Source organism: Oenanthe melanoleuca, chromosome 3 (genome assembly GCF_029582105.1).
Source record: "Oenanthe melanoleuca isolate GR-GAL-2019-014 chromosome 3, OMel1.0, whole genome shotgun sequence".
Classification (NCBI taxonomy): domain Eukaryota; kingdom Metazoa; phylum Chordata; class Aves; order Passeriformes; family Muscicapidae; genus Oenanthe; species Oenanthe melanoleuca.
Window position 1 is genome coordinate 51,863,326 of NC_079336.1, and position 25,154 is coordinate 51,888,479.

At 37.3% G+C, this 25,154-nt stretch overlaps 1 protein-coding gene across 6 annotated transcripts in view; it reads left to right on the plus strand.

Annotated features, from left to right (window-relative positions):
- The window catches only part of L3MBTL3 (L3MBTL histone methyl-lysine binding protein 3), a 77,276-nt gene that overhangs the window by 29,384 nt on the left and 22,738 nt on the right, over nucleotides 1–25,154 (plus strand). For all 6 annotated transcript variants that reach the window (XM_056487864.1, XM_056487865.1, XM_056487868.1 and 3 more), the window contains exons 7-15: nucleotides 22–113; nucleotides 2,115–2,219; nucleotides 3,544–3,679; nucleotides 7,070–7,161; nucleotides 7,689–7,840; nucleotides 16,523–16,599; nucleotides 18,032–18,117; nucleotides 20,201–20,311; nucleotides 21,926–22,040. In XM_056487864.1, coding sequence (XP_056343839.1) covers nucleotides 22–113; nucleotides 2,115–2,219; nucleotides 3,544–3,679; nucleotides 7,070–7,161; nucleotides 7,689–7,840; nucleotides 16,523–16,599; nucleotides 18,032–18,117; nucleotides 20,201–20,311; nucleotides 21,926–22,040 — 966 coding nt within the window. The remainder of the gene's footprint in view (nucleotides 1–21; nucleotides 114–2,114; nucleotides 2,220–3,543; nucleotides 3,680–7,069; nucleotides 7,162–7,688; nucleotides 7,841–16,522; nucleotides 16,600–18,031; nucleotides 18,118–20,200; nucleotides 20,312–21,925; nucleotides 22,041–25,154) is intronic.

Below are 25,154 nucleotides of genomic sequence, written 5' to 3' on the forward strand. Positions count from 1 at the left end.
CTGTTTTATGCTTCTTTTTAGCTGTCCCCTCTAAAGGAAGGCAAGCATGGTGTTGGGCATCCTATCTGGAGGAAGAAAGGGCCATTGCAGTACCTACTAAGCTTTTTAAAGAGGTATGACCTTCACAAGTTTAAGTCAGTCAACCACCTAAGATCATGAAATTTCTAGGAAATCAAAAACCAAAAATAATGTGAAGATTTTATGTTTTTCGTGGGAAAACCTGCATGATGAAAATAATGCTGTGTCAGCAATTATGAGAATTCTGTTGTTGTGGATGAATGCTGTCAAATCAGATTGCAGAAAGCAGAAGCTCTTCCAAAATCTGCAGTTCTAGCCATCCCTTCTAGTCTCTGAAGCAAAAAAAATATAATACACATCCACATTTTTTCATTTCATATAATTTTCTTTAAATATGTTTAGAAATGTGGTGCAAAGGTACAAAGTTGCTGTTGAGTTAGAAAAGTGAAGAACTGGGATTTAGGTGTGCAGAATCCATAGATTTGTAGGTGCAACAGCAACAGTCCCCTGACTATCTTCAGTTGTGTCCCCCTGTGCTATATACTGGTTCAAAAATTAGCAAGAAAACAATCAGGCTAAAGAATGTCCAAGGGGGAAGGTGGATTGGCAGGAATAATTGCTCTGCCTGTCTGAAGGTCCATGAAATGCTGTAGCAGTACCCAGGCTTTGCAGGGCACTGCACATGGTGCCAAAGTCTGGAGTTACATGATATTTCCTCCACATTGTGCCTTTCTCATCCAGTGCATCTTAATTTAGTATTTTCTTTCAGACTCTTTAGGCCCTGGGTAATGCTTGATTTAGTGCACAGTATTTAAAGCCTGTAGCAGAAAGAGAATTCTTAATAATGCTCAGAATTGGCCAGGTAATGTTTCTCCATTTTGCAGATGAACAAGCAAGCCACATAGGTTAAAAAAAGCCCAAACCAAACATCGCCACCAATTATGAATCCTTGATTTCTGTTTGCATTTTGAGAATTACTTTTTTTTTCTTTTCATTTTACCATTTCAGAAGCAGTACTTTTCACTGTGTTGTTTCATACCCTTAGTTAGGTATGGTCAGGAGGGTCCTTGCCATTTCCTGGTACTTAGACCTTAGAGTGATTTCTGAGCTGTGTCTCACGAGGTTTCCCTTCCTTCCAAGCAGGTGATACCTCTGAGTATCTCCCTTGATACCCTTCTCTTTCCTTTGGCTGCAGAGGTGCTGCAGTTGACTTAGGAACATGTATCTCTTAGACAGGAACAGAAGGAAAAGGGAACATTTAAGGTGTTTTTCCTGTGGGTTTTTTTTTTTTTTCTGTAACCATTTGGGACATAAAACTGTCTGGCTGTGAATTTGCTAACCTGTGGAAAGCTGTCTTCCACAGTAAGTTTTGGTTGCTTATTTTTCTGATCTTTCCTCCAATTTAACCTTAATATCTGTTACCTTTCTTCCTCTTTAACAGAGGGATGATGATGCTTGCTGATTAAAAAGATGGTTGATCCATCCTGCTTAGCCTCATTTTCACTTTTTGTTTTTGAAAGATATTCTTCTGGGTTCATTGTATTGTGATGTAAAGGTAGTCATGTTCCTGTGGTATAGATATTCTCCTGGACATAGTCTGGACTCAGCATGTGAAAGACAGCAAGTAGGCCACCTCTACATACAAATGATGTTCAATATTTCTGCCTTTCAGTTCATCTTTCATGGCCTGAGATGTGGAACTGAAAAGGCAAAACAGAGTCATTGTTGTGATTATTGCAGGAATGATGTCCACCAGGAAGGTGGCAGTGTCACTGTACAGGCTGAAAAACTAAATAATTAAATTGCTAAGACTTATTGAAGACAAATGTTAAAATAATCTTTCCCTTGACTCTTTTGCTAATTCTTCCTCATTTTCTTACATACTCTCAAGTTTCAAGTCATTCTTGTATCAATGTATTTTTTAAACAATCATAAATTTCTCTTTTCCTCTCTTTGAAAATGCAAAACTTTAAGTGGTTTATTAGTTCCTTCAGAAACGTGAATAATAAATAATCCTTGTTCTATTCTTTACAAAGATACTGTGTCCTTCTCTGGTACACTTTCAGAAGTGTTGAAACTGTTGTTTTCCATTGCAGTATCAGTCCTTCCCATACAACAAGAATGGATTCAAGGTAGGGATGAAGCTGGAGGGTGTGGATCCCGAGCACCAGTCAATCTACTGTGTTCTCACAGTGGCTGAGGTGAGCAAGCCACAGTGTGGGGTAGTAGTAGAGACTGAAATGAAACAGCAGCAGCTGAAAACCCTCACTCTTACCTAACAGGCAGGCAGAAACTCTATGTAGGAAGATGTTTTTTAAATTAATAATGCTGTGTTATTTCTGCCTGATAGACATGTAAAGAATATACCCAGTGTCAATGCAGCAATGTATATATTTAACATGCACAGCTACAGAAAACAGACTAGTTGGATGATGTGTGGTTTTATCTGTAATCCTGTAGTTTGTTTTTAAAAGAAAAAATAAATAGAAAATAAACATGACAACTGATACGTAAAGTTTTATTAGAAGTTTGATAGTATTTGCACTTGCTCCATTCACTGATACAAATATCTAAATGTTTCTTTGTGTTTCTGTTGTGCTACAACTTTTTCAGGCGGATGGCTTCAGAAATTGCCTGTATTGGCAACTTGTGCAAGTTAATATAAAATATAAATTCAGTTTTTATTTTTGCTGTGGTTCATTAAATAGTTTTTCTGATGAACACCTTTTTTGCCTTCAATAGAGACTCTGCTCCTTAGGCATATTTTTTATATCTTTTAAACACACCTTACTTTAATTTTTTGCATAGTTTTAGTAGATTTTTGTATTTCATTTGTGAATTAAAATGAGGAACTGGAAGTTACATCAGAGTACAAATTAAATATAAAATAGAGCTGGTGTTGAGATTTCATTGATGACTGCAGTAGATTTAGGGCATTTGGCACTCAGGGAGATGTGGACAACTTCTGTGTAGGGAGAGTATTGTGTCCTGTTTTTCTCCTCATCTCAGTGGTTGACTTATTACTTCATACAATAATGAAGTTCTGGGGAATACCTCTGCTGACTTCTCATCTTTACTTAAACAATTTCCAGTATCTCTCTGGAGAGCCTTTTAAACATACTTATTGTTCACTGCTCCCTTGCATATCAGTTAATCAGCATAGCTTGAGAACCTCATTATCTGCACTTTGTCCTCGGTTGTGTCAGATGTATTCATGCTCTTCTGTAGGGCTCATGCTTTACTCTGATGCTGGGTTGAACCATTTTCAAGTTTTTGAACACTACTGGCAATAGCTAGCTTTTAGTTAAATTCTTTTGACCAGAAGAGGAGGCACTCAGACTGAGAATAGCTTTGCCTTTTAATTCTCTCCTTTTTATCAAATCAATTTATTCATTTGGTGCTGGATTGTGTAGAAGTAAAAAGCTGACTGAACACATACAGTTATTATACATAATATTGAAGTGATTATGTGTAGAGCAAAGATCTTAAAACATAGTGTTGTGTGTTATCAATTCTTGCTTTTAGGTTTGTGGCTACAGAATAAGACTACATTTTGATGGATACCCAGATTGTTACGATTTCTGGGTGAATGCTGATTCTTCAGACATTCATCCTGTTGGATGGTGTGAAAAAACAGGTCACAAGCTTCATCCACCTAAAGGTATGTTTAATTTGACTCTATGTGTCTTACACAGTTCTGAGCAGTTCTGAGATCAAGAGTACCTGTGTAATGCTGTAATATTTTTTTTTTCAGAAATGTTTTAGTTCATTTAATCAAGAGTATTTAAAAATGGCAAATTAAACACTTAAGTCTTGCCTAAAATTTCATGTTCAAAGCATGCAGCTTTTATTCAGTGGAAATTCAGAGAAGCCAAGGAAACAAAATGGGCCATAAGTCATTCAGAAGGCATTAGGGAAAAAAAAAAGCTGAGCAGCAAGTGTAAACCCCAGCTTATTGCAAGGAAAATGGCAGCATAGTGGTGACATATATGCTTAAACTGATGTCTCACAGGCAGCTGAGGATCCTTTAGTGGAAAGTCTTACTACAGTTTTACTACTGCATACTGATCACTGTTATTGTACATATGTTGGTAAAGATTAATTAAGACTGTACTCTTTCCACAAAGATTAAGTCTGAAATGGAGACAAAAAGAGCAATGAATAGATCAATAGGGAGAAAAAAAGGTAAGATTGCAAGCCTGAAGGTGTAATTTGTACAGGGATTATGTAAATGGTGTATGTGTTTTGAAATGTGTGTAATTTACTTGCATAATTAATTCCATTTCACATTGTGTAACTTCTTTTAGCGATTAGAGGGCATCTGCACTGAATTGTACCATAGATAAATAGAAAAATAAAAAAGCCAGATAAATACAGTCCTTTTGGAATATGGAGGGAGTGTGTGGGGATGAAGGGAGCAAGTCCTGAAGTCTGGAAAGAGAAATAAATGAATGTGCCGTTTTGGCACACACAGTGAGGATAGTATAATGTGATTTAGTAGGGCTGGAAAATGAGGAGTGCACAGATTCAAGATGGTGTGCTTGCAGAGAATTATAAAACTGTTGGTGTCAGGGCTCAGGTATGGAAAGTGAGTAAAGCCACTAGAAGTGTAGGGGCAAGGGGTCTGCCAGTGTGTGTGAGGATGGCGTTTCTTTGGGTGAGCTGCTCTTCTGAGTGCTCTGCCAGCTCCACTCTGGCTACAGGGCAGGAATGCTCTGTGCTGCCTCTTGCTTTGGGACACAGTTCTGTATGACTGGCTGTGTAGAAATAGCAATTTCTTGAACATAAATAAGAATTTCTTAGAAGGTTGGCCTTCACTGATGTAATAACTTGTATGTTGCAAATGGGTAGTTCCCAGTTACAGTGTTCCTGATGTTATTACAGTGTGCTTAGTAAGTTTTGTAAATATGATGAGTATTTGTCACCATTAACATCATACATGACGGGTTTAGAAAGCTTTTGTTAACTATGAATGATTGCCCTCGGAAGAATTTTGTGGGGTTCTGCTTTTCCAAAGAGAAGGATAATATGCCAGTTGTAGATCCCAATTGGGTTGGGTTATATTTTGTTGTGGTACAACATGTTAATAATGATTTCTATACTGCCCATTGCAAATTTTACAGATGCTAAAGCCAGTGAGAGTCACGACATAGTACACAGTATTTTATAAAATAGCACCCCAGAGAAGAGCTCAAAGGTTTGCATTAGTAAAATTTTCATGGTAGAAACCTTAGGCAATTTGGAACCTGGTAGTCTGATTGGAGAGGGGGGCAGGGGTGGGGAGTGAGGGACATGAGACAGGAAGAATATTATTCTGGGTGTTTTCTGGAATGTATTTCTCTCCATGTTTTTTAAAATGGAAAGGGTGGGTAACTCTTAATGCTGCTGTGCAGGACCAGTCTTGTGATGGGATGTCTCCCACCCCACAGGCAGCTGCTGCTGGGCTTCCAGCAGGTACAGGAGAGTGAAGAGGCAAAATCAAACTGGGTTTTGTAGAAATTAAAAAAGATGGCATTCAGGATGCTATTAATTTGGTGTAGAGGAGGCCACATTTTTATCTCACACAGGCAAAATCTGCAGCAAGAGAATGGATGTACATACATATATATACCTGTAAAAATTGCATTGACTGATCTATATCTGCAGTGAATAAATCAAATTGACCTTTGGTTTTGTTATGAGAGATGAGTTAGGAGCTTAAGATCTCCCTTTCTCACTTGGTGGCAGGAAGAGCCATGCTGGCCTGAAACTGTTCACAGTCTACTAAAACCAGGTTTTCTTCTGCAGGCTTTGTCCTAGTCCCAGTAACTGATCCCATCACTCATGCAGTAGGTGTGAGTTTTTTATTGTCTGCTGTGAGCTTGGACTTAGGTTTGAATACTCTCTAGAATTACAAAGAGAAAATGAAAAGCCTAAATTCTGCATTGCTTTAAAAATGGTTTCAAATGATCTACAGCTGTAGTGTATCAAGACAAGAGGCAATTGGAGTGTAAGGAAAGTATTTTTGTTTGCACTTGTAGGTTAATTTATGTTGACTACTATTTAAAATGAAAAGTGAGAAAGCCCTGTGTAGAGAAAATGAAGTAAAGGGTTTAAAACTTGCAGTTCCTAGAATAATATGAGAATCTCAGGTTAAACAGAGCAGGTATCTCTGGCATATTTGAGTAATACTTCAAGTAGTTAAGAGGTGACACATTTCAGTAAAGGCAGTCACTCAATGAAATTCATTGTGGCTTTGGTCTTGCCTTACTGGGTTATAATATTGACTAAAAGAGATATTTCTACAACTGTTACATAACAGAAAAATGAAAGAGGAAATCTATTTGCTTCTAACTCTTAGCATTGTTATTTAGATTAGAGCTACAAATGGTTTTTGTTTATTATTTTATGCAGTTCAATATAGTATGAATTATTTGTATTTTTTCCCCTAAGAAACTAAACAGAAATACACAGAAATACAGATTTCTTTTCAACTGTTGTATACACGGAATAAAAAATGTGTAAAATCAATGCAGGGGACAGTTTACACTGTGAATTCAGAAGGCATCCTGAGGCATTGATTGCAGGCAACTGTTTTGATATAACCCAGGGGGTTGTTTTAAAGCCAGTAATGATGGTGCTGTATTAGTGATAGCCTGATGATGTAATATGGTGAAGTCTGGAGGAGGAGGGGTTTATTTTTTTTTTTTTTTTTTTTGCTTTGGCAGACTGGGCTAGTGGGAAGAGCTTTGTGATCTGTAGATTGTTTTCTGATTCTGAAGTGGAAGTAACAGACTAAAAAGCAGCTGGAGAGCACTTGTTGGCTCTGTGAGTGTGTGTGTGTCAGACAGACCAACGAAGGGAAGTTAGGGTGGTACCTGTGAGGCAAACAGGTGGTGGGAAGGTGAGGTTTTCTTGGGGACAGACAAAGAGGTGACCTGTAGCCTGTGCTGCTTGGAGATGTTCGTTCAAGGGGAAGAAGATACAAGTATAAAATTGGTCTCTTACTGATACACGCACCCTGTGCCTCACGCCTATCATTTCTTGCCCTTCTTTTACAACCCTCATTTAGGATATAAGGAAGAAGAATTCAGCTGGCCCTCCTACTTAAAGGCGTGCAAGGCTCAAGCTGCTCCTAAATCACTGTTTGAAAACCAGAATGCAGTAAGTACTCACTTGTTACTAACTTGTAACAAGTTGTGAGCATGCTTGTGTGTGGTAGAGACTCACATCACATTTCAGTGACAGCAGACTTGAGTCCTGAAATTTAAAACAACAATGTTTACAGTGAATAACACTCTAACATTCTCCACTGCAGCTAACCTCTGCAGTTCCAATTAATTAATTTTCTTCTTATCTGTTTAAACTTCCAATGCATTCTTAAATTAAAGATTTTTATTTGTACTTCCACCATAATCTTGTGGAACAAGACTGGTCTTTCAGAGAGAATATTTAAGACAGCTAAAACTAACACATTTAATTTTAGCAGCATGTTTAGGACTTTTTTTCTTTCTTAAGCCAGAAGTCTCTGTGTCTGAGCATTTCTCAGGTCAGCTAATTAGGCTGCTACCACTCTGTTGGGATGGTTAATTGGAAAACTTGGAAATGACATGAATATATTGATTGTGGACGATGGGGAGATTTCTGGATTTGTAGCATTTATCTTCAGTTAAATGTCTTCCTCAATGTAGACAGTGATTCCGTCGGGATTTCGCGTGGGGATGAAGCTGGAAGCCGTAGACAAGAAGAACCCGACTTTCATTTGTGTTGCCACGGTAACAGACATGGTGGACAATCGTTTTCTGGTTCATTTTGACAACTGGGACGAGAGTTATGACTACTGGTATGATGTTTTTGTTTTGTATCCTAGTGAGATGTATCAGAAATGTGTTCGCTTTCAGTGCTGTGTTCTGTGATACTTTCCAGACTAATGATACAGTTACCAAACCAACTTTTGCTAGATTTTTAAGTAGGGCCACCAAAGTAGGTCCCAGTAGCAGACTGGAGGAATTCATTTTTTTATGTGTCAAGATGCACATAAACAGTGCTGAGGTTGTGCAAGATTGAGTGTTAGTGTGTGCTGCTGCATCTGTAGTTGTGGATTGATTTCTGTTATGTATTATCTCTGAGGCTGATCTCTACTGAAGAGAATTCACCATGATAATGAGACTAAGTGTACTTGGAATTAGTTTTACTTAGAATTGTAAACTGAAGGAAAGGCTGCACGTATTAATAAGGTTCTTGATCCACTTATGTTGAAACCAAACTGTAGTCACGTTCTATAAAGCATCAGGATAGTGGCAAAACATAGTTTTAGTCCTGTGTGTTCTACATTCCAGTGGAAACTGAGATCCTGCTGTCCTGACCTGTGTTAGAGATGACCTTTCTGCATGTTGTATGGGGGAGGGGCTGTGTGTATCTATAGGAAAGTCAGTGGATGGAGCAGGATGTACTAGGAACATAAAGATACTGAAGGAGATTTAGGCTGTTACAGTGCAGGTTTGTGTTTGCCCTTGGATCTTCATTTGTTGGATCATTTGGAGCAATGTGGTTTTCCTTACAGTCTTTGGAGACTAAGTTACTGCAGAACAGGTAGAGCATTGTTATGGATCACCTTTATTGCTGGGGTTCAGCAGTGGCAGCTTAATTGTATAGCTGAGCCTATAAAAACAAATTAAGAAAATTTTCTTCATTTGTATTTGATGACTTCTTTGGCATTGTGTCAGTGAGAATGTCACAAAACTATAAAAGTGGCTTCAACACTTTGTGAGTCTATCTCTTGAAATAATAATTTTGAGGCCAGCGTGACAAATAAACTGAAGTAGAACTGAATTTATTGAACAGTAGTGAACAGTCAGTTTAGTGAAATCAAGAGCTGAATATCAAGATAATAGGACATATGAGTCAAAGACCAGAAAGATTAGCAAATATTTCCAAGAAGAAGTAACACAAACCATATATTTTCTCTACAAAGCATCAGGAAATTGGGAACTGGGAAAACTTACTCTGAATATCTTGGTATTTGAATGTTCGCTGATAATAACTATGACATTAATTAATAATTAAAATGGCAGTTAGGCAAGGATTTTAGGGAAAACACAGTGTAATGTAACCCATAGTTTGTTCAGAAGTAGCATTAGCAACTGCACTCTATAACTGAATTTCAGACTTGTTAATATTCCAGTGTCAACAGGAATTTTGTCCACTGATCTTTTCAGAGGAAGGAGAAGCAGTCTTTACATTTATAGTATTAGTTATAGTTATAGTGTCCTGAAGTCAATTTTCTGAATTTTGTATGTAGAATACATGACATAAAACCCTCCTAAAGGATGAAGAAAATTTGAAATGGAAAGCTTATAGGTTTTGCTATAGGTTTTGAGAAATCATTGGAGCTGTATTTACACTGAAGTCAAGCATAAATTTTGTTCTTTTGGAGAAATTGTGAAATACCTTACTAGAAGCAGCAAGAAGATGCTCCTGTAAGTACTGTGCATGGAAATTAAATTCTGAGTGATGTGGCCTACCTTTCAGCATTGCATTGAGAACAGTGAATAGAGAATGAAGGAAAGAAATTGGGAGTAAAAAGTGGCAAATGAAAATAGCAGGGGAGTGTCTGACCAAAAGAGAGCCTGAAAATGTAACCTGAGTACATCCCACTTACATTTTTAATTTTAGATATCAGGTTTGTAAGGGCCTTAATATATCTTAGGTGCATAAAAGTCATGTCTACCAACTGCTGTCTCTAACTAAAAACAAAAATGTTTTTTGAGATTACCCAGAACTGAACCTCTCAGTTTCTTTGTGACTGAATGTAAGTTTCAATCTCAGAATTATAATGAAGGTGAAATTACTTACTTTGTGTGTATTGGTTATTTTCAAACAAGTACCTCTTTTCTCTGTATACCTTTTGTGTTTTATTTGGAGTAGACTGAACTTTCTCATTCAGGTTAAAAAAAACCTTTCCTATTTCTGGACACCTAAGAGAGAGTTGACTGATATTACTGACAGCTATTTGGTCAACAGAAATCCATTACCATCACCTAAGGGTTTTTAGGCTCCAGGCTTTCAGCCTGAAGATACTCTTCCTTTCTTTCTGAGCATTAGAAAATACATTTTTGGTTGAAAGTAAGTACCCTGGTTAGAATTAGTCATTACAGCAGCTCTTTAATGTGTGGTCATGCTACTTTCAGTGTATTATAAATCCTATTAAATTTTCCTTTGATAGTGGCTTTTAGATGGAACAAAAGTGAACAAAATTGTTGAAATTCAAGATTTTACTTAAAGAAGGAGAATTTTGACCTGTAGAGCATAAGCCTTCAGGTCCTTCTCCATCTGTTCCATCTCTTTTGATGAAACATAATACTGCTTTGAAAGCTGAAGGCTTTCTTGTTCAGTGGAATTTCTCAATTTTCCTATGGTTGTCTGAACCTGGAAATAGTGTTGGGAATCTCTGGGTATGTAAGAACCATGAATTAACTACCAGCCCATCCTACATCCCTCCATTCCCTTACATCACTTTTGCTTACACACAGATGGATATTGCCTTATCATCCCAATTTTTATGTCACCAAATGGAAACACAGCCAGAGCTTGTGAAAGAGGTGAAGCTGTGCTTGTTGCTGTTTTCCCACAGGAGAATGGTGCAGTGGCTGTGCTGGACACATTGCATCCCAGACTTGCTGCATCAGAGAGCTCTGGGCACCCTCACTCATCCTTGGCTTGGTCAGAACTTGCCCTGCACGGGAGGTTGTACACGCAGCTTTTGGGATCAGCTTACCAGGAGTGTGTTAAAATACAATGACCCATGTGTCACTCACTGCTCTGTTCCTTTGTGTCTTGCGTGGAAAAATGATTTCTGAAGCCTCCCGTGAAAATAAAATAGCTTTTGATTTTTGGAATCATTTTTTGGTCTGTACTTTTGGAGCAGACTGGACTTCTTTGTGAGACTAAGAAAGAGGCCAGCCCTGTTTTCTGTCAGTATTTACTACTTTCCTAGCAGCCAAGTTCTTAAAAGTTGTACTCTGCTTATTTCATTTTTGAGGTAATTAACTATGCTCTACTCTCTCTTTGAAAGGAACCATATTTTTGGAGGGGTTATATTACATCAAAAAGAAAATAAAGCAGTCTTAAAGAACCATGAGTCACAGTGCATGCTTTTAACTATTCAAATGGATAATGAGCCATTAACTGACCCTAATTTCATGTGAATCACCATGTAGCTTTCTTATCAGACTTTAAATAGAAAATCTGGTAATGTTTTATGGTAATGCTATACCACCTCTGGATGCATGCCATAACCTCCTGGATTACATTTTGAGAAACTCTGACCTAAAATTATACCAGCTTTATACTAGCCAATGATGAAGTATTCTCAATTATGCACTAGATGGGGCTGCAGGATAGTTTGTATGTTTTTCTTGGCTTTTTTTGCTCTGTTGGATGACTGACATGTCACAATCAAGAGCTTGTATAAGTAGCATTCTTGAGGCACATTATTATTTATGGGTGCATGGAGCATGTGTGCATGAGTGGTTTTGGATAGAAAACATTTTCGTTACAGACTGTATCTACACTTATTAAAGTGAATATCAAAATACCAAAAGGTTTGTTTCCCAAAAGGGAAAATCAGAAATAATTTCAAAACAGAAAATTATTATAACACACTTACTGTAAAGACAGGGGTGACTATTTAATTTAAAAATCTGTCCAGAGCTTCAGGTAGAGAGACCTATTTAAGAAAATATTTTCCTGAAATAATTGAGTATTAACTTTTTCAGCAGCAAGCATTATCATCCATCTCTTTTGATCTAGCAACAATCTAGTTAGGAAGAACTGTATATGTGACATTTTTGGGAAAAAATATGTGACAGATTTTTGGGAAAAATTAGCAGGACAGTGAAAGTGATCAATAGAAGAATATTAAGTTGTCTTCCATGTGTGAGTCTCCCGCTGGGATGTGCCCTCCTGCCGTGAGTTAAGGACTGTTGAAGTTTACACGTGTTCCTTTCACCAACAGTGGTGCAAACACCAGGGAATCATGTCAGCTGCCCTCGGTTTTCCTCATTGCAAAACTATTTCCTGGCCATTTGCACCATGTTGCTCTTCCCTGCTTTGATGGATTTTTCTGCAGTTAAGGTGTCCATAGCTCAGCAAGCTGTCACTTGTTGTGTCCATCTGCATGGCTCTCTTACAGGTTCTGCTGGTGCACTCTGCTGCTTTTGGCTCCACTTCAGCTTTCTGCATTAGCTTCAGTTTCCAGTATGGATGTTAGATTTCTTTTTCTGTCTGCATGTTCTCACACAACAGAATGAATGGTTCACAAGTGACATTAATTGTGTGGGCATTGTAATCTTGTTTTATTAGTCTAGCATGCATTTGTCACATCTCTGCTGCTTGGCAGAAGGTGGTGTTGGTGCTCTGCTGTGGTCTAGGGGTAGTAGGTAGGTTTGGAGATGCAAAATCCTTCAGCTCCTGTTAGTACTGGTAACCTTTTTTGGCCTAGCAAGCATCCTCACAATTCATGGCTCATCGTGTTTTATGATGCATGTGAGCTGGGTGATCAGCCTTCTGTTTTGGAACAAAGGAGATAAAAAGCTGTGGGATATGGCAAATTGATTGTGAAAGGTCATCATAGCCTTTAACATTCCAGTTGACAGCTCTTGGGCTTAGTCCCATAGTCTATTGTTCTTCCAAACTGGATGTGTATCCATTAAATAACACACATTAAAGCATAATAGTTTTACTTTAAATTGTAAAATGACTTTTACTGATCTCTACTTTCTGTCGTTAAATGAACTTTTAGAAGTTAAAAGTCTGTGTGAAATCAGTAGGTGAAGATGGACACTTTGATCTGATTTTACTGGAACAGGGATCTTTCTTTTTCCTTTCTCAGGACTTTTTCCTGCATCCACCATGGTTGCAGAAGCTCTTTATAGGCTTATCTGTAATGACTGGATTTTTCTTTTAAAGGAAATTGAAGTTTGTAGATGTTTCATAGTGCTATTTTGCAATGCTGTTTAATCACAGGTTTCTTTGTGATCCATGATCACTATAATGTCAAAGCATCTTCCAGGAATGAATCTTTCATTGCAACATTCCTTGGTTATTTGCTTCTTATTGAATCTTCAAGGCAAGAAGTGTGTGCAGTGGCGTTCACTTTTCAGAGTTTTATTAAAATGTGTGTTCAGACTATGCTTAAGAAATCAAACTAAGCCAAATGCATTTAGAAGGTTTGTCCTGATAAATATTTTTGCACATCTGGTTGACTATTATAAGTATGATACTGATAATACGATAGTGATCTTGAGCATGGGACTTGTTCCCAAATTTAACTTGGGAGAGTTTTGAAAACAATTTGTGAACTTTACTTCAAAGCATTTTAGGAAGTAAGAGGATAGTCTTTTCAGTGCAGAAGTATAGCTTATACTTGTAAAACTCCCAGTGAGTGGGATCGAAGAGAGGAGTACTGGCCCATGTTCTTGTTAGCCTCTCTTCAGAGTTACTGTAAAGAGAAAAGAAGAGGCCAGAGGAAGCATGAAGGACTCACTGTTATTTTATTATTTTCTGGGGGCAAAACATTTCTAGGAGTCAGGTGCTGGGTTTTAACAGTGCTAAATTATCACAAAAGGCTTCTTGCTTCCTTTGCTTCCTTTATTGATGGCAACTTCAGCGATTTAGAGAGCGTCTAGTGTGGTACTATAAATGCTAAATCCATACAGTATAGCTTTATGTATTGTAGAAGGCCGAAAGGTTGGTATTCACAAGCTGAATTAAATCCTTGGCTCCTTTCAGAGCCATTAAAGAGTCTGTCTAAGGTAGGTTTTATCTGCTGGGAATTATCTGATTGGCATCATGACAAAGAAATACTAGCAGAACTGTTTCGTATATGTAGCTGCAAGATAACGATATTATGTTGGCGAGTATTTTTCGTCATTAGTTCTTCACTCTGTTTAGGCAGAAGGCTAGAGGAGTGGAGGAGTGTTAATTGTGAGACAATGTTTTGAGGCACCTAGCCTGCATTTCTGTTGTTGAAGTTTATCCATAGTGAGTTTTAGACATCATGTAAAATACTTCTCAGATTTAAAAAAAAAAGTTATTCCTCGTGTTTCAAGTATGATGTGCTCCTTCATTTTTCTTTTTTGAAGTGAAGGTTCAAAACTGCAATGTGGTGTAGCCTTGTAGCTTTGTTTCCCTTTGCAATCCCTAAAGTATGTTTGTGTTCCAGATCTGCAGATCTGGCATTTTGAATCTTAAGACTATGTAGTGCCTACATAGTTTACCTTTAGTTTCTTCTTCTCTCATGCACAGTTCATTGCACCCTTTTAGGATTGCACGTTTTCAACCTGTGATATTTTAGAAGTATTTAAATTAATACTGCTAATTAAAGGGACTTAATTAATTTGAACTTTCAGCATGCTAATACTTTCTGGGTAGATACAGATAATGATTGTTTTATAACACTCAGAGAGAGCAGCCCCACACTGTTTAGTATTTTGCTTTAGAAACTCAGGTTGAAAGTAGAGAGAATGCCTATTATTCCCCAGTCTAATGGTGGGGACATTGACTTAGGAGGGATTAAATAGAAACTGGGTCACGAGTGGTTTGATATTTGGCTCAGTGATTATTATATTAAGTATTTGTCTTCATGCATGACTGCTCTCTGCTTGTCTTCTCATTAAGTATTTGAAGAGTGTTTGGAAAACACAGGAGGGAGACGTGGTGTTTGAATCTAGACTATTGCTTGGCTGCTCAGGGTTGGTTTCTTGATCTCTCCCTGGGGAGCTGGGAATGAAGCCTCAGCTACTTCCACTGACTCAGGCTTTACTTGCTGAGTCCTTGAGTGGGTGGGACACTGAGCTCTTGGCCACTGGAGAGATGGAAGTGCTGATGGGGGTAGGTGGAAATATTTAATGTCAGCTACTGAAACACCTTTAGGACTGGGAAATAGTGGAGGAGAGAGGTACTGCACTGTGATACTGAATTTATCTTAACTAAAGAAGAAATTAGGCAGGGAAGGCTCCTAAGAGAAGTGAGGTCCTTAAGGGCAGATCTACATGAGTGTTACATAGTTATAATATATGAGTTTTCAGCTCAATAGAGGCAGATAGTGTGTTTGCACGGTGTAGTGCAGTGCCATGCAGAGTGGTGCTGGCCTTTTGTGCCAGCAGCATGTTTCTTAGTCATCCTGGCTACATAAATACAATATATTTCATTTAAAAAGCACTGTCAGCTGTTTGGTCAACTCAAAAACCATCAGTAAGAATCAATGCACACACAGGGATGGTGCATGTTTCACAGCAGAGCCTGATAGCTTTTTACTTTTCCTGTAGATCAGTCTTACTTTTTGCCTTTACTAATAATGTTGAGTACTAATATAATAATGATAGTATATACATTATGTATTGTATACACTGTATTTTATTGTGCAAAATGTGTTATGTTATGAAATAATATCCTAATATGTAAAAAGGATATAATGTTATATATATATAATAATTTAATATTACAGAAGGCTTAAGCAGGTTTTCTCTTGTGTGCTTTTAGATCAGTTTTTTTCGTGTGTGTCTCTTTTGTTTGTTTTTGTAAGAGGACTTGATAGCCAGCATCACTGCTGCTTTGGTCTGTGCACAATGCAGCTGACCCAGTGAGCACAGTGATACTGACCTCTCACTGCTCCAGACATGCCAGCACACAGCTCACCCTGCCTCTCTCAGTCTTCTGTAGCTCTTGTGACAGGCCACAGGCAACAGCAGTAGAGCAAAATAAGATGCATTTGACAGAAAATATGGGAAGTTGTTAACCCTTTGAGTAAGAGAGTTTGATCTTTTTTTAACAGCAGTTTGCAGTCTTGGATCACTAATTCTCTTGTGTGGTTTGGTGCCTAAAATTCTTTGGGTTTTTGTCTTTTGGTTTTTTATTTTGGTTTGGGTTTTTTTTTTTTTTTTTTCAGTTTTTCTCAGATTTACTTTGCTTTTGTGCTGCTGAGTTACAGTAACATGTTTATAGTTCCATCTAAGCCACTCAGAATCCAGTTTTGAATTTTTGCTTGCTATTGGCAGTGTGTTGCAGTTGTAAGTGATTTTCTCCTCTGCCCCCAGGTGCAATCTGGATCATCAATCCAGATCTTTAAGCTTTTGGTTTCAAATTTTGTTCTTGGCATTGCAAGACTCCATCTGTCTTTGATGGGGTTATGATGTTCTTGCAACTAACCAACATGATTCTACCAAGAGTCTCTGCTTGTAATTTTTTCAGATCCAGTATCATAGCTTCTCAAAAGAGATCTACCACTAATTTAAAGGACTTGATTTTCTTGATCTTCTAGCAAAATTGTAAATAAAGCCTTATGCTTGTATAGGTGGTAACAAGTCTGTGTTAGACATGTTCATGTATTCAGGTTGTGTTTGCAGTTTAAGTTGAAGGTGTTGTGGGTTGTTTGGAATTTGTCTCTCTCGTAGGTCTTGGTTTGTAAGCATAATAGGATGTCTGAAGAGCTGCATTTTCAGGCTTTTTTCTCTCCTTCCTCCAGGTGTGAGGCAGCTAGCCCACATATTCATCCTGTTGGATGGTGTAAAGAACATAAAAGAACTCTCATCACCCCACCAGGTTTGTATCTTGTTACATGTCTGAAAGATTTAAGGTGGCTGTAGTCAGCTAGTATCGTTAAAATACAATAATAAATTTGCAATAGGCTTTCTGTTACCTCTCCTGAATTTTTTTCATTCTGTAATCAGGAATTGATATTTGCAGAGTTGTAAATTTTTTTTACAGGACCTAATATATTGAAAACAGAAGTATAATAGATGTTAGGCATTAAGTATGCAAATATATACTGACTTAGTAAAGAAGACATCTACTCACAAAAGATATCCCTTGAAATCTGAACAAGTTTGTGTTTTTTGGCTGAATGGCTGACTAGTACTGTGAGGCTCACATTCTGAAAATGCTGATAAATCAAATTCCAGGTGCATAAGATCATTGCATAAGAGAAGCATCTTCATGTGAACTGAGTGTCCAAAGTAATGGATTGGTGAGAAAATTGCCTTACATGATCAAGGAATCAAACTTGTAAAGGATCTTCGAATGAAGGAAAATGCTGTGAGAGAGATGATAAAGAAGGAAGGAAGTGTATTCATTAGTGTGAAACTTGAGACTGTTTTTCAGGACAGCTTTGTGTGGCTGATGACTTAAATGCCCTGTTGCAGAAATTGGCATCTGGGGTCTGAGAACATGGGAAGTTTTAATTGGCTAAAACCAACTTTGACAAAAATTCTAATAGCCAGCAGTCTTGAAAAGTCACAAGCAGTGTGTCTGTCTGTCAGGAGGTTAATTGCAGCCTATTATTCAGTGAATCCCTTGTAAAACAAATTAGAATTGTTTTTGTTCTCTTCTAGCTTATGAATACTAATGTTTAAACTTCAAGCTAAACTTCTGATGCAGAGTAAAAGTGAAGGACAGGCCCTGCCTTTTCTTTAGCAGCCAAGCTGTCTTTGTGTTTCTTCCCTAGAGTGTTTATTAACATGACATTTTCTGAGAAAGGCAAGATCTTCTTTGATGATGTCTGTAGATTGTTCATAAATGTCCAGGGAATTTTCTTAGAAATTTAGTTAAAAATTGCTCAGTAAAAGAGCAACTAATAGTCAGGTGTGCTCAACTGTGGTGCAAAGCTATCACTGATTAGATTTTTTACCAGTGAATGACTGTTTGCTAATTGAATTAATTTCCTCAGTTAAGTAGACAGATTTTTCCAGTCCAAATTATTTGTATTGCAGAGGGAATCACATAATATTGTCATATCCAAAGCAATTGTGTACAATAGCTACTCAGTAGTGTGTATGAGAGGGTTGTTGACACTTCTAACCTGTATAGTGAATTTATCAGAGACAGTTTAGAAGAGCCTTTCTTGCAATTATTTTGTAAGTACAGTGTATAAATCAAAACAGTATAGTAAAAGTGCTACTCACTCAGTAAATTAGATATTAACATTTTTTTTTTTGCACTGGTGTGTTTAATTTTGCTCATATTTCCTTTGTGCCAGATTATCCACACGCTAAGCATTTTTCTTGGGAAAAGTATTTGGAAGAAACCAGTTCATTACCTGCACCTGCAAGGGCTTTTAAAGTGGTGAGGAAATGCTTAAATTTCTTTCATGCTTTTAAGTTCATGTAGTTAATTTTAAGAAGATAATACATATATGGTGTTCCTATGTTTCCAAATGTATCCAATTAATTAGTTGCATAATAGGTGGTTTATTTTTATGCAAGTTTTCAGTTCACTGTTAGAAATCAGATTATTATAAATAACTATTACTGTATTATTTTAATTATTATAAATGGGATTAAATGCTATAAATGTATTACTAATGAGTGTAATTTGCTTTGGGAAATTACTGCCTACTTATTACAAATAATGAGATAGCTACTGAGTCATGATAATATATTTTGAAGATTTGTATTTCTGTAGATTTTATATGGTGCAATAGTGTAAAAATGAGTGTAAGAGGTTAGTCTGCTTGTTCATATCCCAAGTCCATTGTCTTGGGCTTGTTTTCAATGCCCTTTAGCAGACTTTTTCTTCTGCAAACTTGCAACAAGGGCATGTGGGCAGCATCTACAACTGTGGTGTTTGTGGTCAACATCCTTTCCTTTTACCTTTGCACTTGCCAATTTTTTTCAGTGATCCATCTTTTTGAGCTCTTAAGATTTCAGTGATGGTCACTGCTGCAGACACTAATCACACAATGGCTTGAGCTGGCATGGACCATAAATACCATCTGATTCCAATCCTCCTGCCATGGGCAGGGACAGCTTTCACTAGAGCAGGTTGCTCAGAGCCCCATCCATCCCAGCCTGGAACACTTCAAGGGCTTGGACATCCAGAGCTCTAGGCAACCTGTTCAAGTGCCCCATCATCCTCACAGTATAGTATTATTTCCTAATATCTAATCTAAACCTACTCTCTCTTAGTTTAAAATAATTTCCCCTTGTCCTGTCACTACATGCCCTTGTAAAAGGGCCCCTCTCCATCTTTCTTGTAGGCTCCCTTCAGGTACTGTAAGGCTGCAATTAGATCACCCCTCTTTTCCAAGCTGAAAATGCCCAATTCTCTCAGGCTTTGCTCATAGGAGAGGTGCTCCATCCCTCCCATCATCTTGGATTGCTGTTGGTAGCTCCCAGCCCTTGTCTCTCAGCACACTGAAGCATGTTTGCCTCAACTTTTCAAATTAGAGATGTTTACTCTCAATTTTTCTAAGAGGTGGATTAACAAAAGGCAAAATACGTTGTTTATAAACTGTGTTCAGTAGATTACCAGAGGTTATTAATGACCTGCAGTTTATCACCCCAAGGTGTGTCTGTCTTAATAATGTTTCTGAATCTTACATTCTCAGCACAAATACCCTGAGCAAGGATTAGGAAGTTATTTGTTTATAGCTGAGAGAGTAAGAGTGTTTTGTGTTGTATTATGGGAGAAAATTGAGTTCTTAAGCTGCAGTTGAAGGAAAAACACCAATACTCTGGGAAGTCCTAGAGGGACAGTTACATTATTTTCCTAAAAAACTAGAATAAACCTCATAACTTGTCTTCTGAATGTGTTCCTTGAAAATGGAAATAATTTTGATTTCGTTTTCATAACTGCAGATGACAAACACAAAATCTGATACTCCTACCAAAGACACTAATTTTGTCAAAATAGTATTACAAACCCAGGCATTTGGTCCTGTTTGTTGCTGTTATGCTGTGGATTAGTTATGTATTCAGTATGAGAGTGAAAAAGGGTTTGATTCATGAAACAAAAATAAATACCAGAAAGCACAAATATGTTTCCTGTAGACAATTTCATAGACATTTCAGGCAGCTGGTAATGCTTTATTAAATACTGCAATGAAACTGTTGGCCAAAATGTCCAGGAAAACTTTTCTGTAAAATTTAGCTAAAAAAAAACTGATTCAAATTAAGGTATCACTTTTATCCTTGGATGGCTTGAATCCAGTCCACTCCAGGAAAACCTGGAATCCCAAAGTATTTACTTTGTTTCTCTATATTGATAACACTAGTTTGAATTACGTTTTTATGCTTGAATTTCTAGCAGAGGCAGGGCAAATTTGAAAAAAATAAAGGCAGAAGGTTTTTGATGGATTATATATATTTTAAAGCTGCATCAGATTTTGAGGTTTTGTTGTTTCACATAGTATTTTTCTCTTTTCTAGAAACCTTCTCATGGCTTTCAGAAAAACATGAAACTTGAAGTGGTTGACAAGAGAAATCCAGTATTTATCAGAGTAGCAACCATTGTAGATACTGATGACTATAGAATAAAAGTAAGTTTCTCTGTCTTGTTGTAATATCCTGCTCAAGTAAATGATAAGGACTTTGTAAAACCAAAATCCTGTAGTTGTAAAATTAACCATGGAAAGAAATGGGTGGTATGGCTCTGTCCTGCTAAGCTTTTGCTCTTGCTTTTCACTAATTGTTATACATATAATTCCTTTGGAATGGGTTGTTTTATTGTCCTCTTAGTTGTACTGAAGTGGGTAGCTAAAGAACAGAGTTGAATCTATTGGAAAATTGCTTTGGGAATAGCTGATAGGAGACAGTTGTCTATTCTATCAAGAAATGTGATTATTTAAAATCAAGTGTCAAATGGCTGCTTTGATATTTGTATTAGGGACCATAAAATATTTGGTCTAGGTTAATTGAATCTGATTCTATAAGTTTCCAAGGGGAAGAGAGAGATATATGTGAGATATGAAGGAACCTTAATCTCTTGTCTTTTGTCAGTGATTTCTGCAATTCTAAAGTTTCTGTTAATTATGGGCCTTTGATTGGATTAAGCTAAGTTAACATATTTTGAATGTATTTTCCAAAAGTTGTGTACTTGAATTAATTTTCTTTCATTGCACAAAACTGGTTTCTGCTCTGAAGCTCTTAAGTGTTAGAAGGGCTAACATATACCAGATATCCAATTTGAAATGAAGGATGTGTGTGTTTGGAGTTTGTACAGATTTATTAGGCATACCTGTTATTTCAAGCAGGAGATGCAGCTGACATTTCATTTTGAATCATCTAAATTAACTGCTGGTAGGAATGCATCAGAACTAATATCTTCACACCTACACACTTTCCAACTTAAGCTGGACATGCAAAATAAATTCAGAAAAAAAAAGAAAAAACCCTATCCCTAAACAAAGAAAAACCCCACTCTCCAGTCCAATGTATTAAATTACAGAATTTGTAACTTCTAGGGCAGTAATTTTTCTCTGCAGTGTATGTTGAAAGAGCTCTGTTTGCATGTCTCTGTTTGTACATGCATCCATGCATGTGCACAGAGAGATCTGAGGAATTTACTGATATAGAGGTCATGCAAGATTTGAAGATATTTGGCTTTCATGTGAAAAAATGTGTGGATACCCATACTGATGCTGTCCTGCAAAGTCACATACTTCATTTTCTCTTCAGTTTCAACTCTTTATCCTGATTTTAGTAAAATTGTTGCTTGTATGATGGGGAGATTGTTTGTTTTTTATAGGTAAATTCTATTTTTGTAGTCCTTTGCTTACTGCTCTGTTGTTCTTAAATCCAGCTCAAACAGGAGATTTAAAACATTTGGATTTCTGTGTGTTTTTTGAGAGATGAAAAAGGCAGAAAAATGCTTGTATTTAAGTATTAATGTGAGAACTAATATGAGAACTACATTATTCCTGGGATTTGAGCCTGATAACACAATGAACAATCATATAACATATGGTTGTTTACTGTAGTGAGAGTACTCTTGGGTCCAGGATGTAATGTACATTTTAATGTATTTTCTGTGTAACTTAAATTGTTCTCTGAAGGTGACTTGTCTAATGGACATATTGTTTCTAGAGATTACTCAGGTAAACTGATTTTACGGAGAATTTTCCTGATCTAAAGTCGGCCTTTTTGTTTTTTAGGTTCATTTTGATGGCTGGGATAGTATTTATGATTATTGGACTGATGTTGACAGTCCTGATATCCATCCTGCAGGCTGGTGTGCAAAAACAGGACACCCTCTTCAGCCCCCACTTAGTAAGAGAAACCACACTGTAATGCAATGGCAGTAAAAGACATGTGTGCTGTGCTTTTTTCCCCTGCCAGTGCCATTCAAAGAAGAGAAGACACTAGGATATGCAAAATAATTGCAAATGTGACATTTAATGTAAAATCAACAGTCAGTAATTAATCACTTTTTAGTAGATGGCTTTATTGACCCTTACAGCAATGGAAATACAAGAACCACTGTCAAAACCAGAGGTAATGTAAGAGATCTGTTGTTTAAAATCCTGGCCCTCTCAAAGCCAGCACTGAAGCTGCTGTGGCACTCAGTAGGGGTAGGGTATCATTCTTAAGATCCTTTGTTCACATCTCTTGATGGATACTGTGCTTTTTGGCTCAAAGGAGTCCAGAGTGCACTGAGAAAGCACTGCTTTCATATGCTGTGGCAAAGCCTCACAAACAACTAACTTCCTTTTCTTCTTCAGCTGGGAAAAAAGGGATTAATGGTGCCCACTTTGAAAATAAATCTAACAGAAGCATGGTACCAATAATAACATTGGATTTACCAGCTTGTCATCTCTGGGGATTTTGTTTTACTTGTTGAAGAAGTGGCAGAGGTTGCAGGGAGAATAGACTTTTTGGTAAATATATCCCTGCCTGGGCCACCATGTTCCTAGATAATGGCAGTGAAATCACTTTAGCCAAACTTTGAACAGATGAGTTTTTAAGTGAGTGCTCTTCTCTGAGATTGGTTTATGTAATGACTCTGAGGTACAGTTTGCACAAGTGCTGAGTATTCACAGCTGTAACAAGGTCAGAAACAACCTTGCTTGGAAAATAAGAAATGCTGAGCAATGCCAAGTACTCAGGAAAAAAAAAAAAAAAGTAAAATAGCTGGGATAAGTCACACACACATTACCTGAAAATGACAGTACCTCAATTCAATGTCTCTAAATGCCAAGAAGAAATGATTCCTATCCAGGGTGTGATCAGAGTATATTCATTAGTTTTCTGAGCATTCCAGCATTACAGTGATGACTGCCTGTTAGGAAGTTAATCATTCTGCCTTCAGAACCTGAATAGAGTGCCATAAGTGCCAAAGCACGAAGTGAATAGTGAGGAGAAGACAGGATGCTGCATATCTGCTTCTTAATCTGAGATGTGCTGTCCTGTGTCTGAATGAGCAGCCCAGTGGGAAAAGTAGTCTGTGGCCACATAAATAAAAATTGTATCATATGGAAGAAGAGCTGAATGGGTTTGCAATGTTTCTGTTATGTAAGATTGATATATAAAATAAAAACCTTAGCCTAGGTGGGAGTATAAAATATGGAAATTAGTGGTTTTGGAGGCCTTAAAAAAAAGAAAGCAAGGTACAGGTGCCCATCACATATAACATGTCATCTCCTCTAGGTGTTGGCTTAGGAGGCACTGCACTGTTCATCCCTTTTAGGATGTGACAGGTAGAAGTAAATTTCTGTTAAGCTACAAATACTAAGGTGGATGATATGACAGAAGAGGAAGTTGACCATCTACTAAATAGGAAAAAAGTAATAATCTACACAAATACTTATAAATGAATGATTACTGAATAAAATATTAATCCAACAATATGACTTTGTTTTATTACTGTGTTGAATATTGTAAAAATGTTAATATTGCTTCCAGGTAAGTTAAAAGGCATTTCCGGACTTCTGCAAGGGTATCATAAGGAGGGAAGAAAATATTTTGCAAGACAGTATCTGCCTCAATCAGTATGCTAAGACTTTTAACAATGATGTCCAGATCCCTGTCTTTCACGTTAGAAGCTTTGTGTGAATGCTGTGCAATGTTAGCAATATTAGTCTAGAGCAGTTCCCAGTATTCATGTTTTCATACTGTTTTCAGATGTAATTAAATCATCATGAAGGATTATGATCTTTCTGATAGCAGTTAGGGAATTAAGAGCCTAGTATTGGTGTTGATTTTAATATTGTTTCACAGTGATGCAAACAGCAGCCTCTCACAAACATGGACAAAAAGTTGTAGCCCTTCTAAATTGCATTTATAATGAGTTCAAATTTTTTAAGTGAAGAGAGAACATTTATAGGGGGTTAATTTTTTCAAAATCAGAACAGGACTGAAGCAGGACTTCTCTTTACAGAAACATCCCTCTTCAGATAACTCTTCCTCTGAGTCCACTTACTCGCTACATTATAAGCATGATTTCTGCATAAAGGTAGAGAAGGTGAAATTCCCTGTTCTCTCATCCATTACAGTCATTAAAGGCTATAGAAGTCTTTGGACTTCAGTGTAGCAATAGTTTTGTAGTATTTGCATAGCTGGAGCACTTGGTTAAAAAAGCTTTTAGACTGCTCTAATTATACATAATAATTCTCTGCCTTTCATTATCCATCTGCGAGCAAAAATCTTTCATCTGGAAAACTATTTAAATAGACCTTTTCATGCCTGTATTGTTATCTGCAGGGGGAGATGCAAGTCCACGTGCTTTTCAAGAAGAGCTGGTACTAGAGGGGGACAGTGCTCACTTGCAGAGGCACAGCAGGTGTTCCCAGTGTCACATACTGGAGCACAGCTGCCTCTCACTTGCTGTGAGACCCTGGTTATGTATTATGTTTGCCTGGGTCTCAGAGCTTGTTTTGGCATGCGTCCTTTAATGTCTCTGCAGGCGTCATTGTTACAGGTTGATCCAAATCAGATGGACACATGAATTCAGATAAGTGGAAAAGTAAAAAATCTCTTGATGAATTGCTCTTTTTAGTAGTATTTTCAGCTTTCATTTTCATATCTTTTGTACTGGAAAACTTCAGCTAAAATATGTGTAAGGACAGTGCACATTACAAACACATCCCAGTCTTCAGGAACAGGGATGGGGTAACTTCCTTTTTCTGTGCTCATGCAAAACAACCAGATTCCAACTAAAAGTAGATAGCAGAAGGGAAATTTGATGTCACGCAGCTCCTGAAGACTTGTGTTCTTTATATACATGTAGTTCTGTTGTAGAGATTGAATCACACAGAATAAAATTATTTCTTCAGTGAATTAGGTTGTCTAAATCTCCATCATGCTTTTACAGAATGTATTATTAAAGTATTTCTGTTTAGTTATTTCTTCATGCTTACTACCATTCTCTGGTATTTGTGCATATTT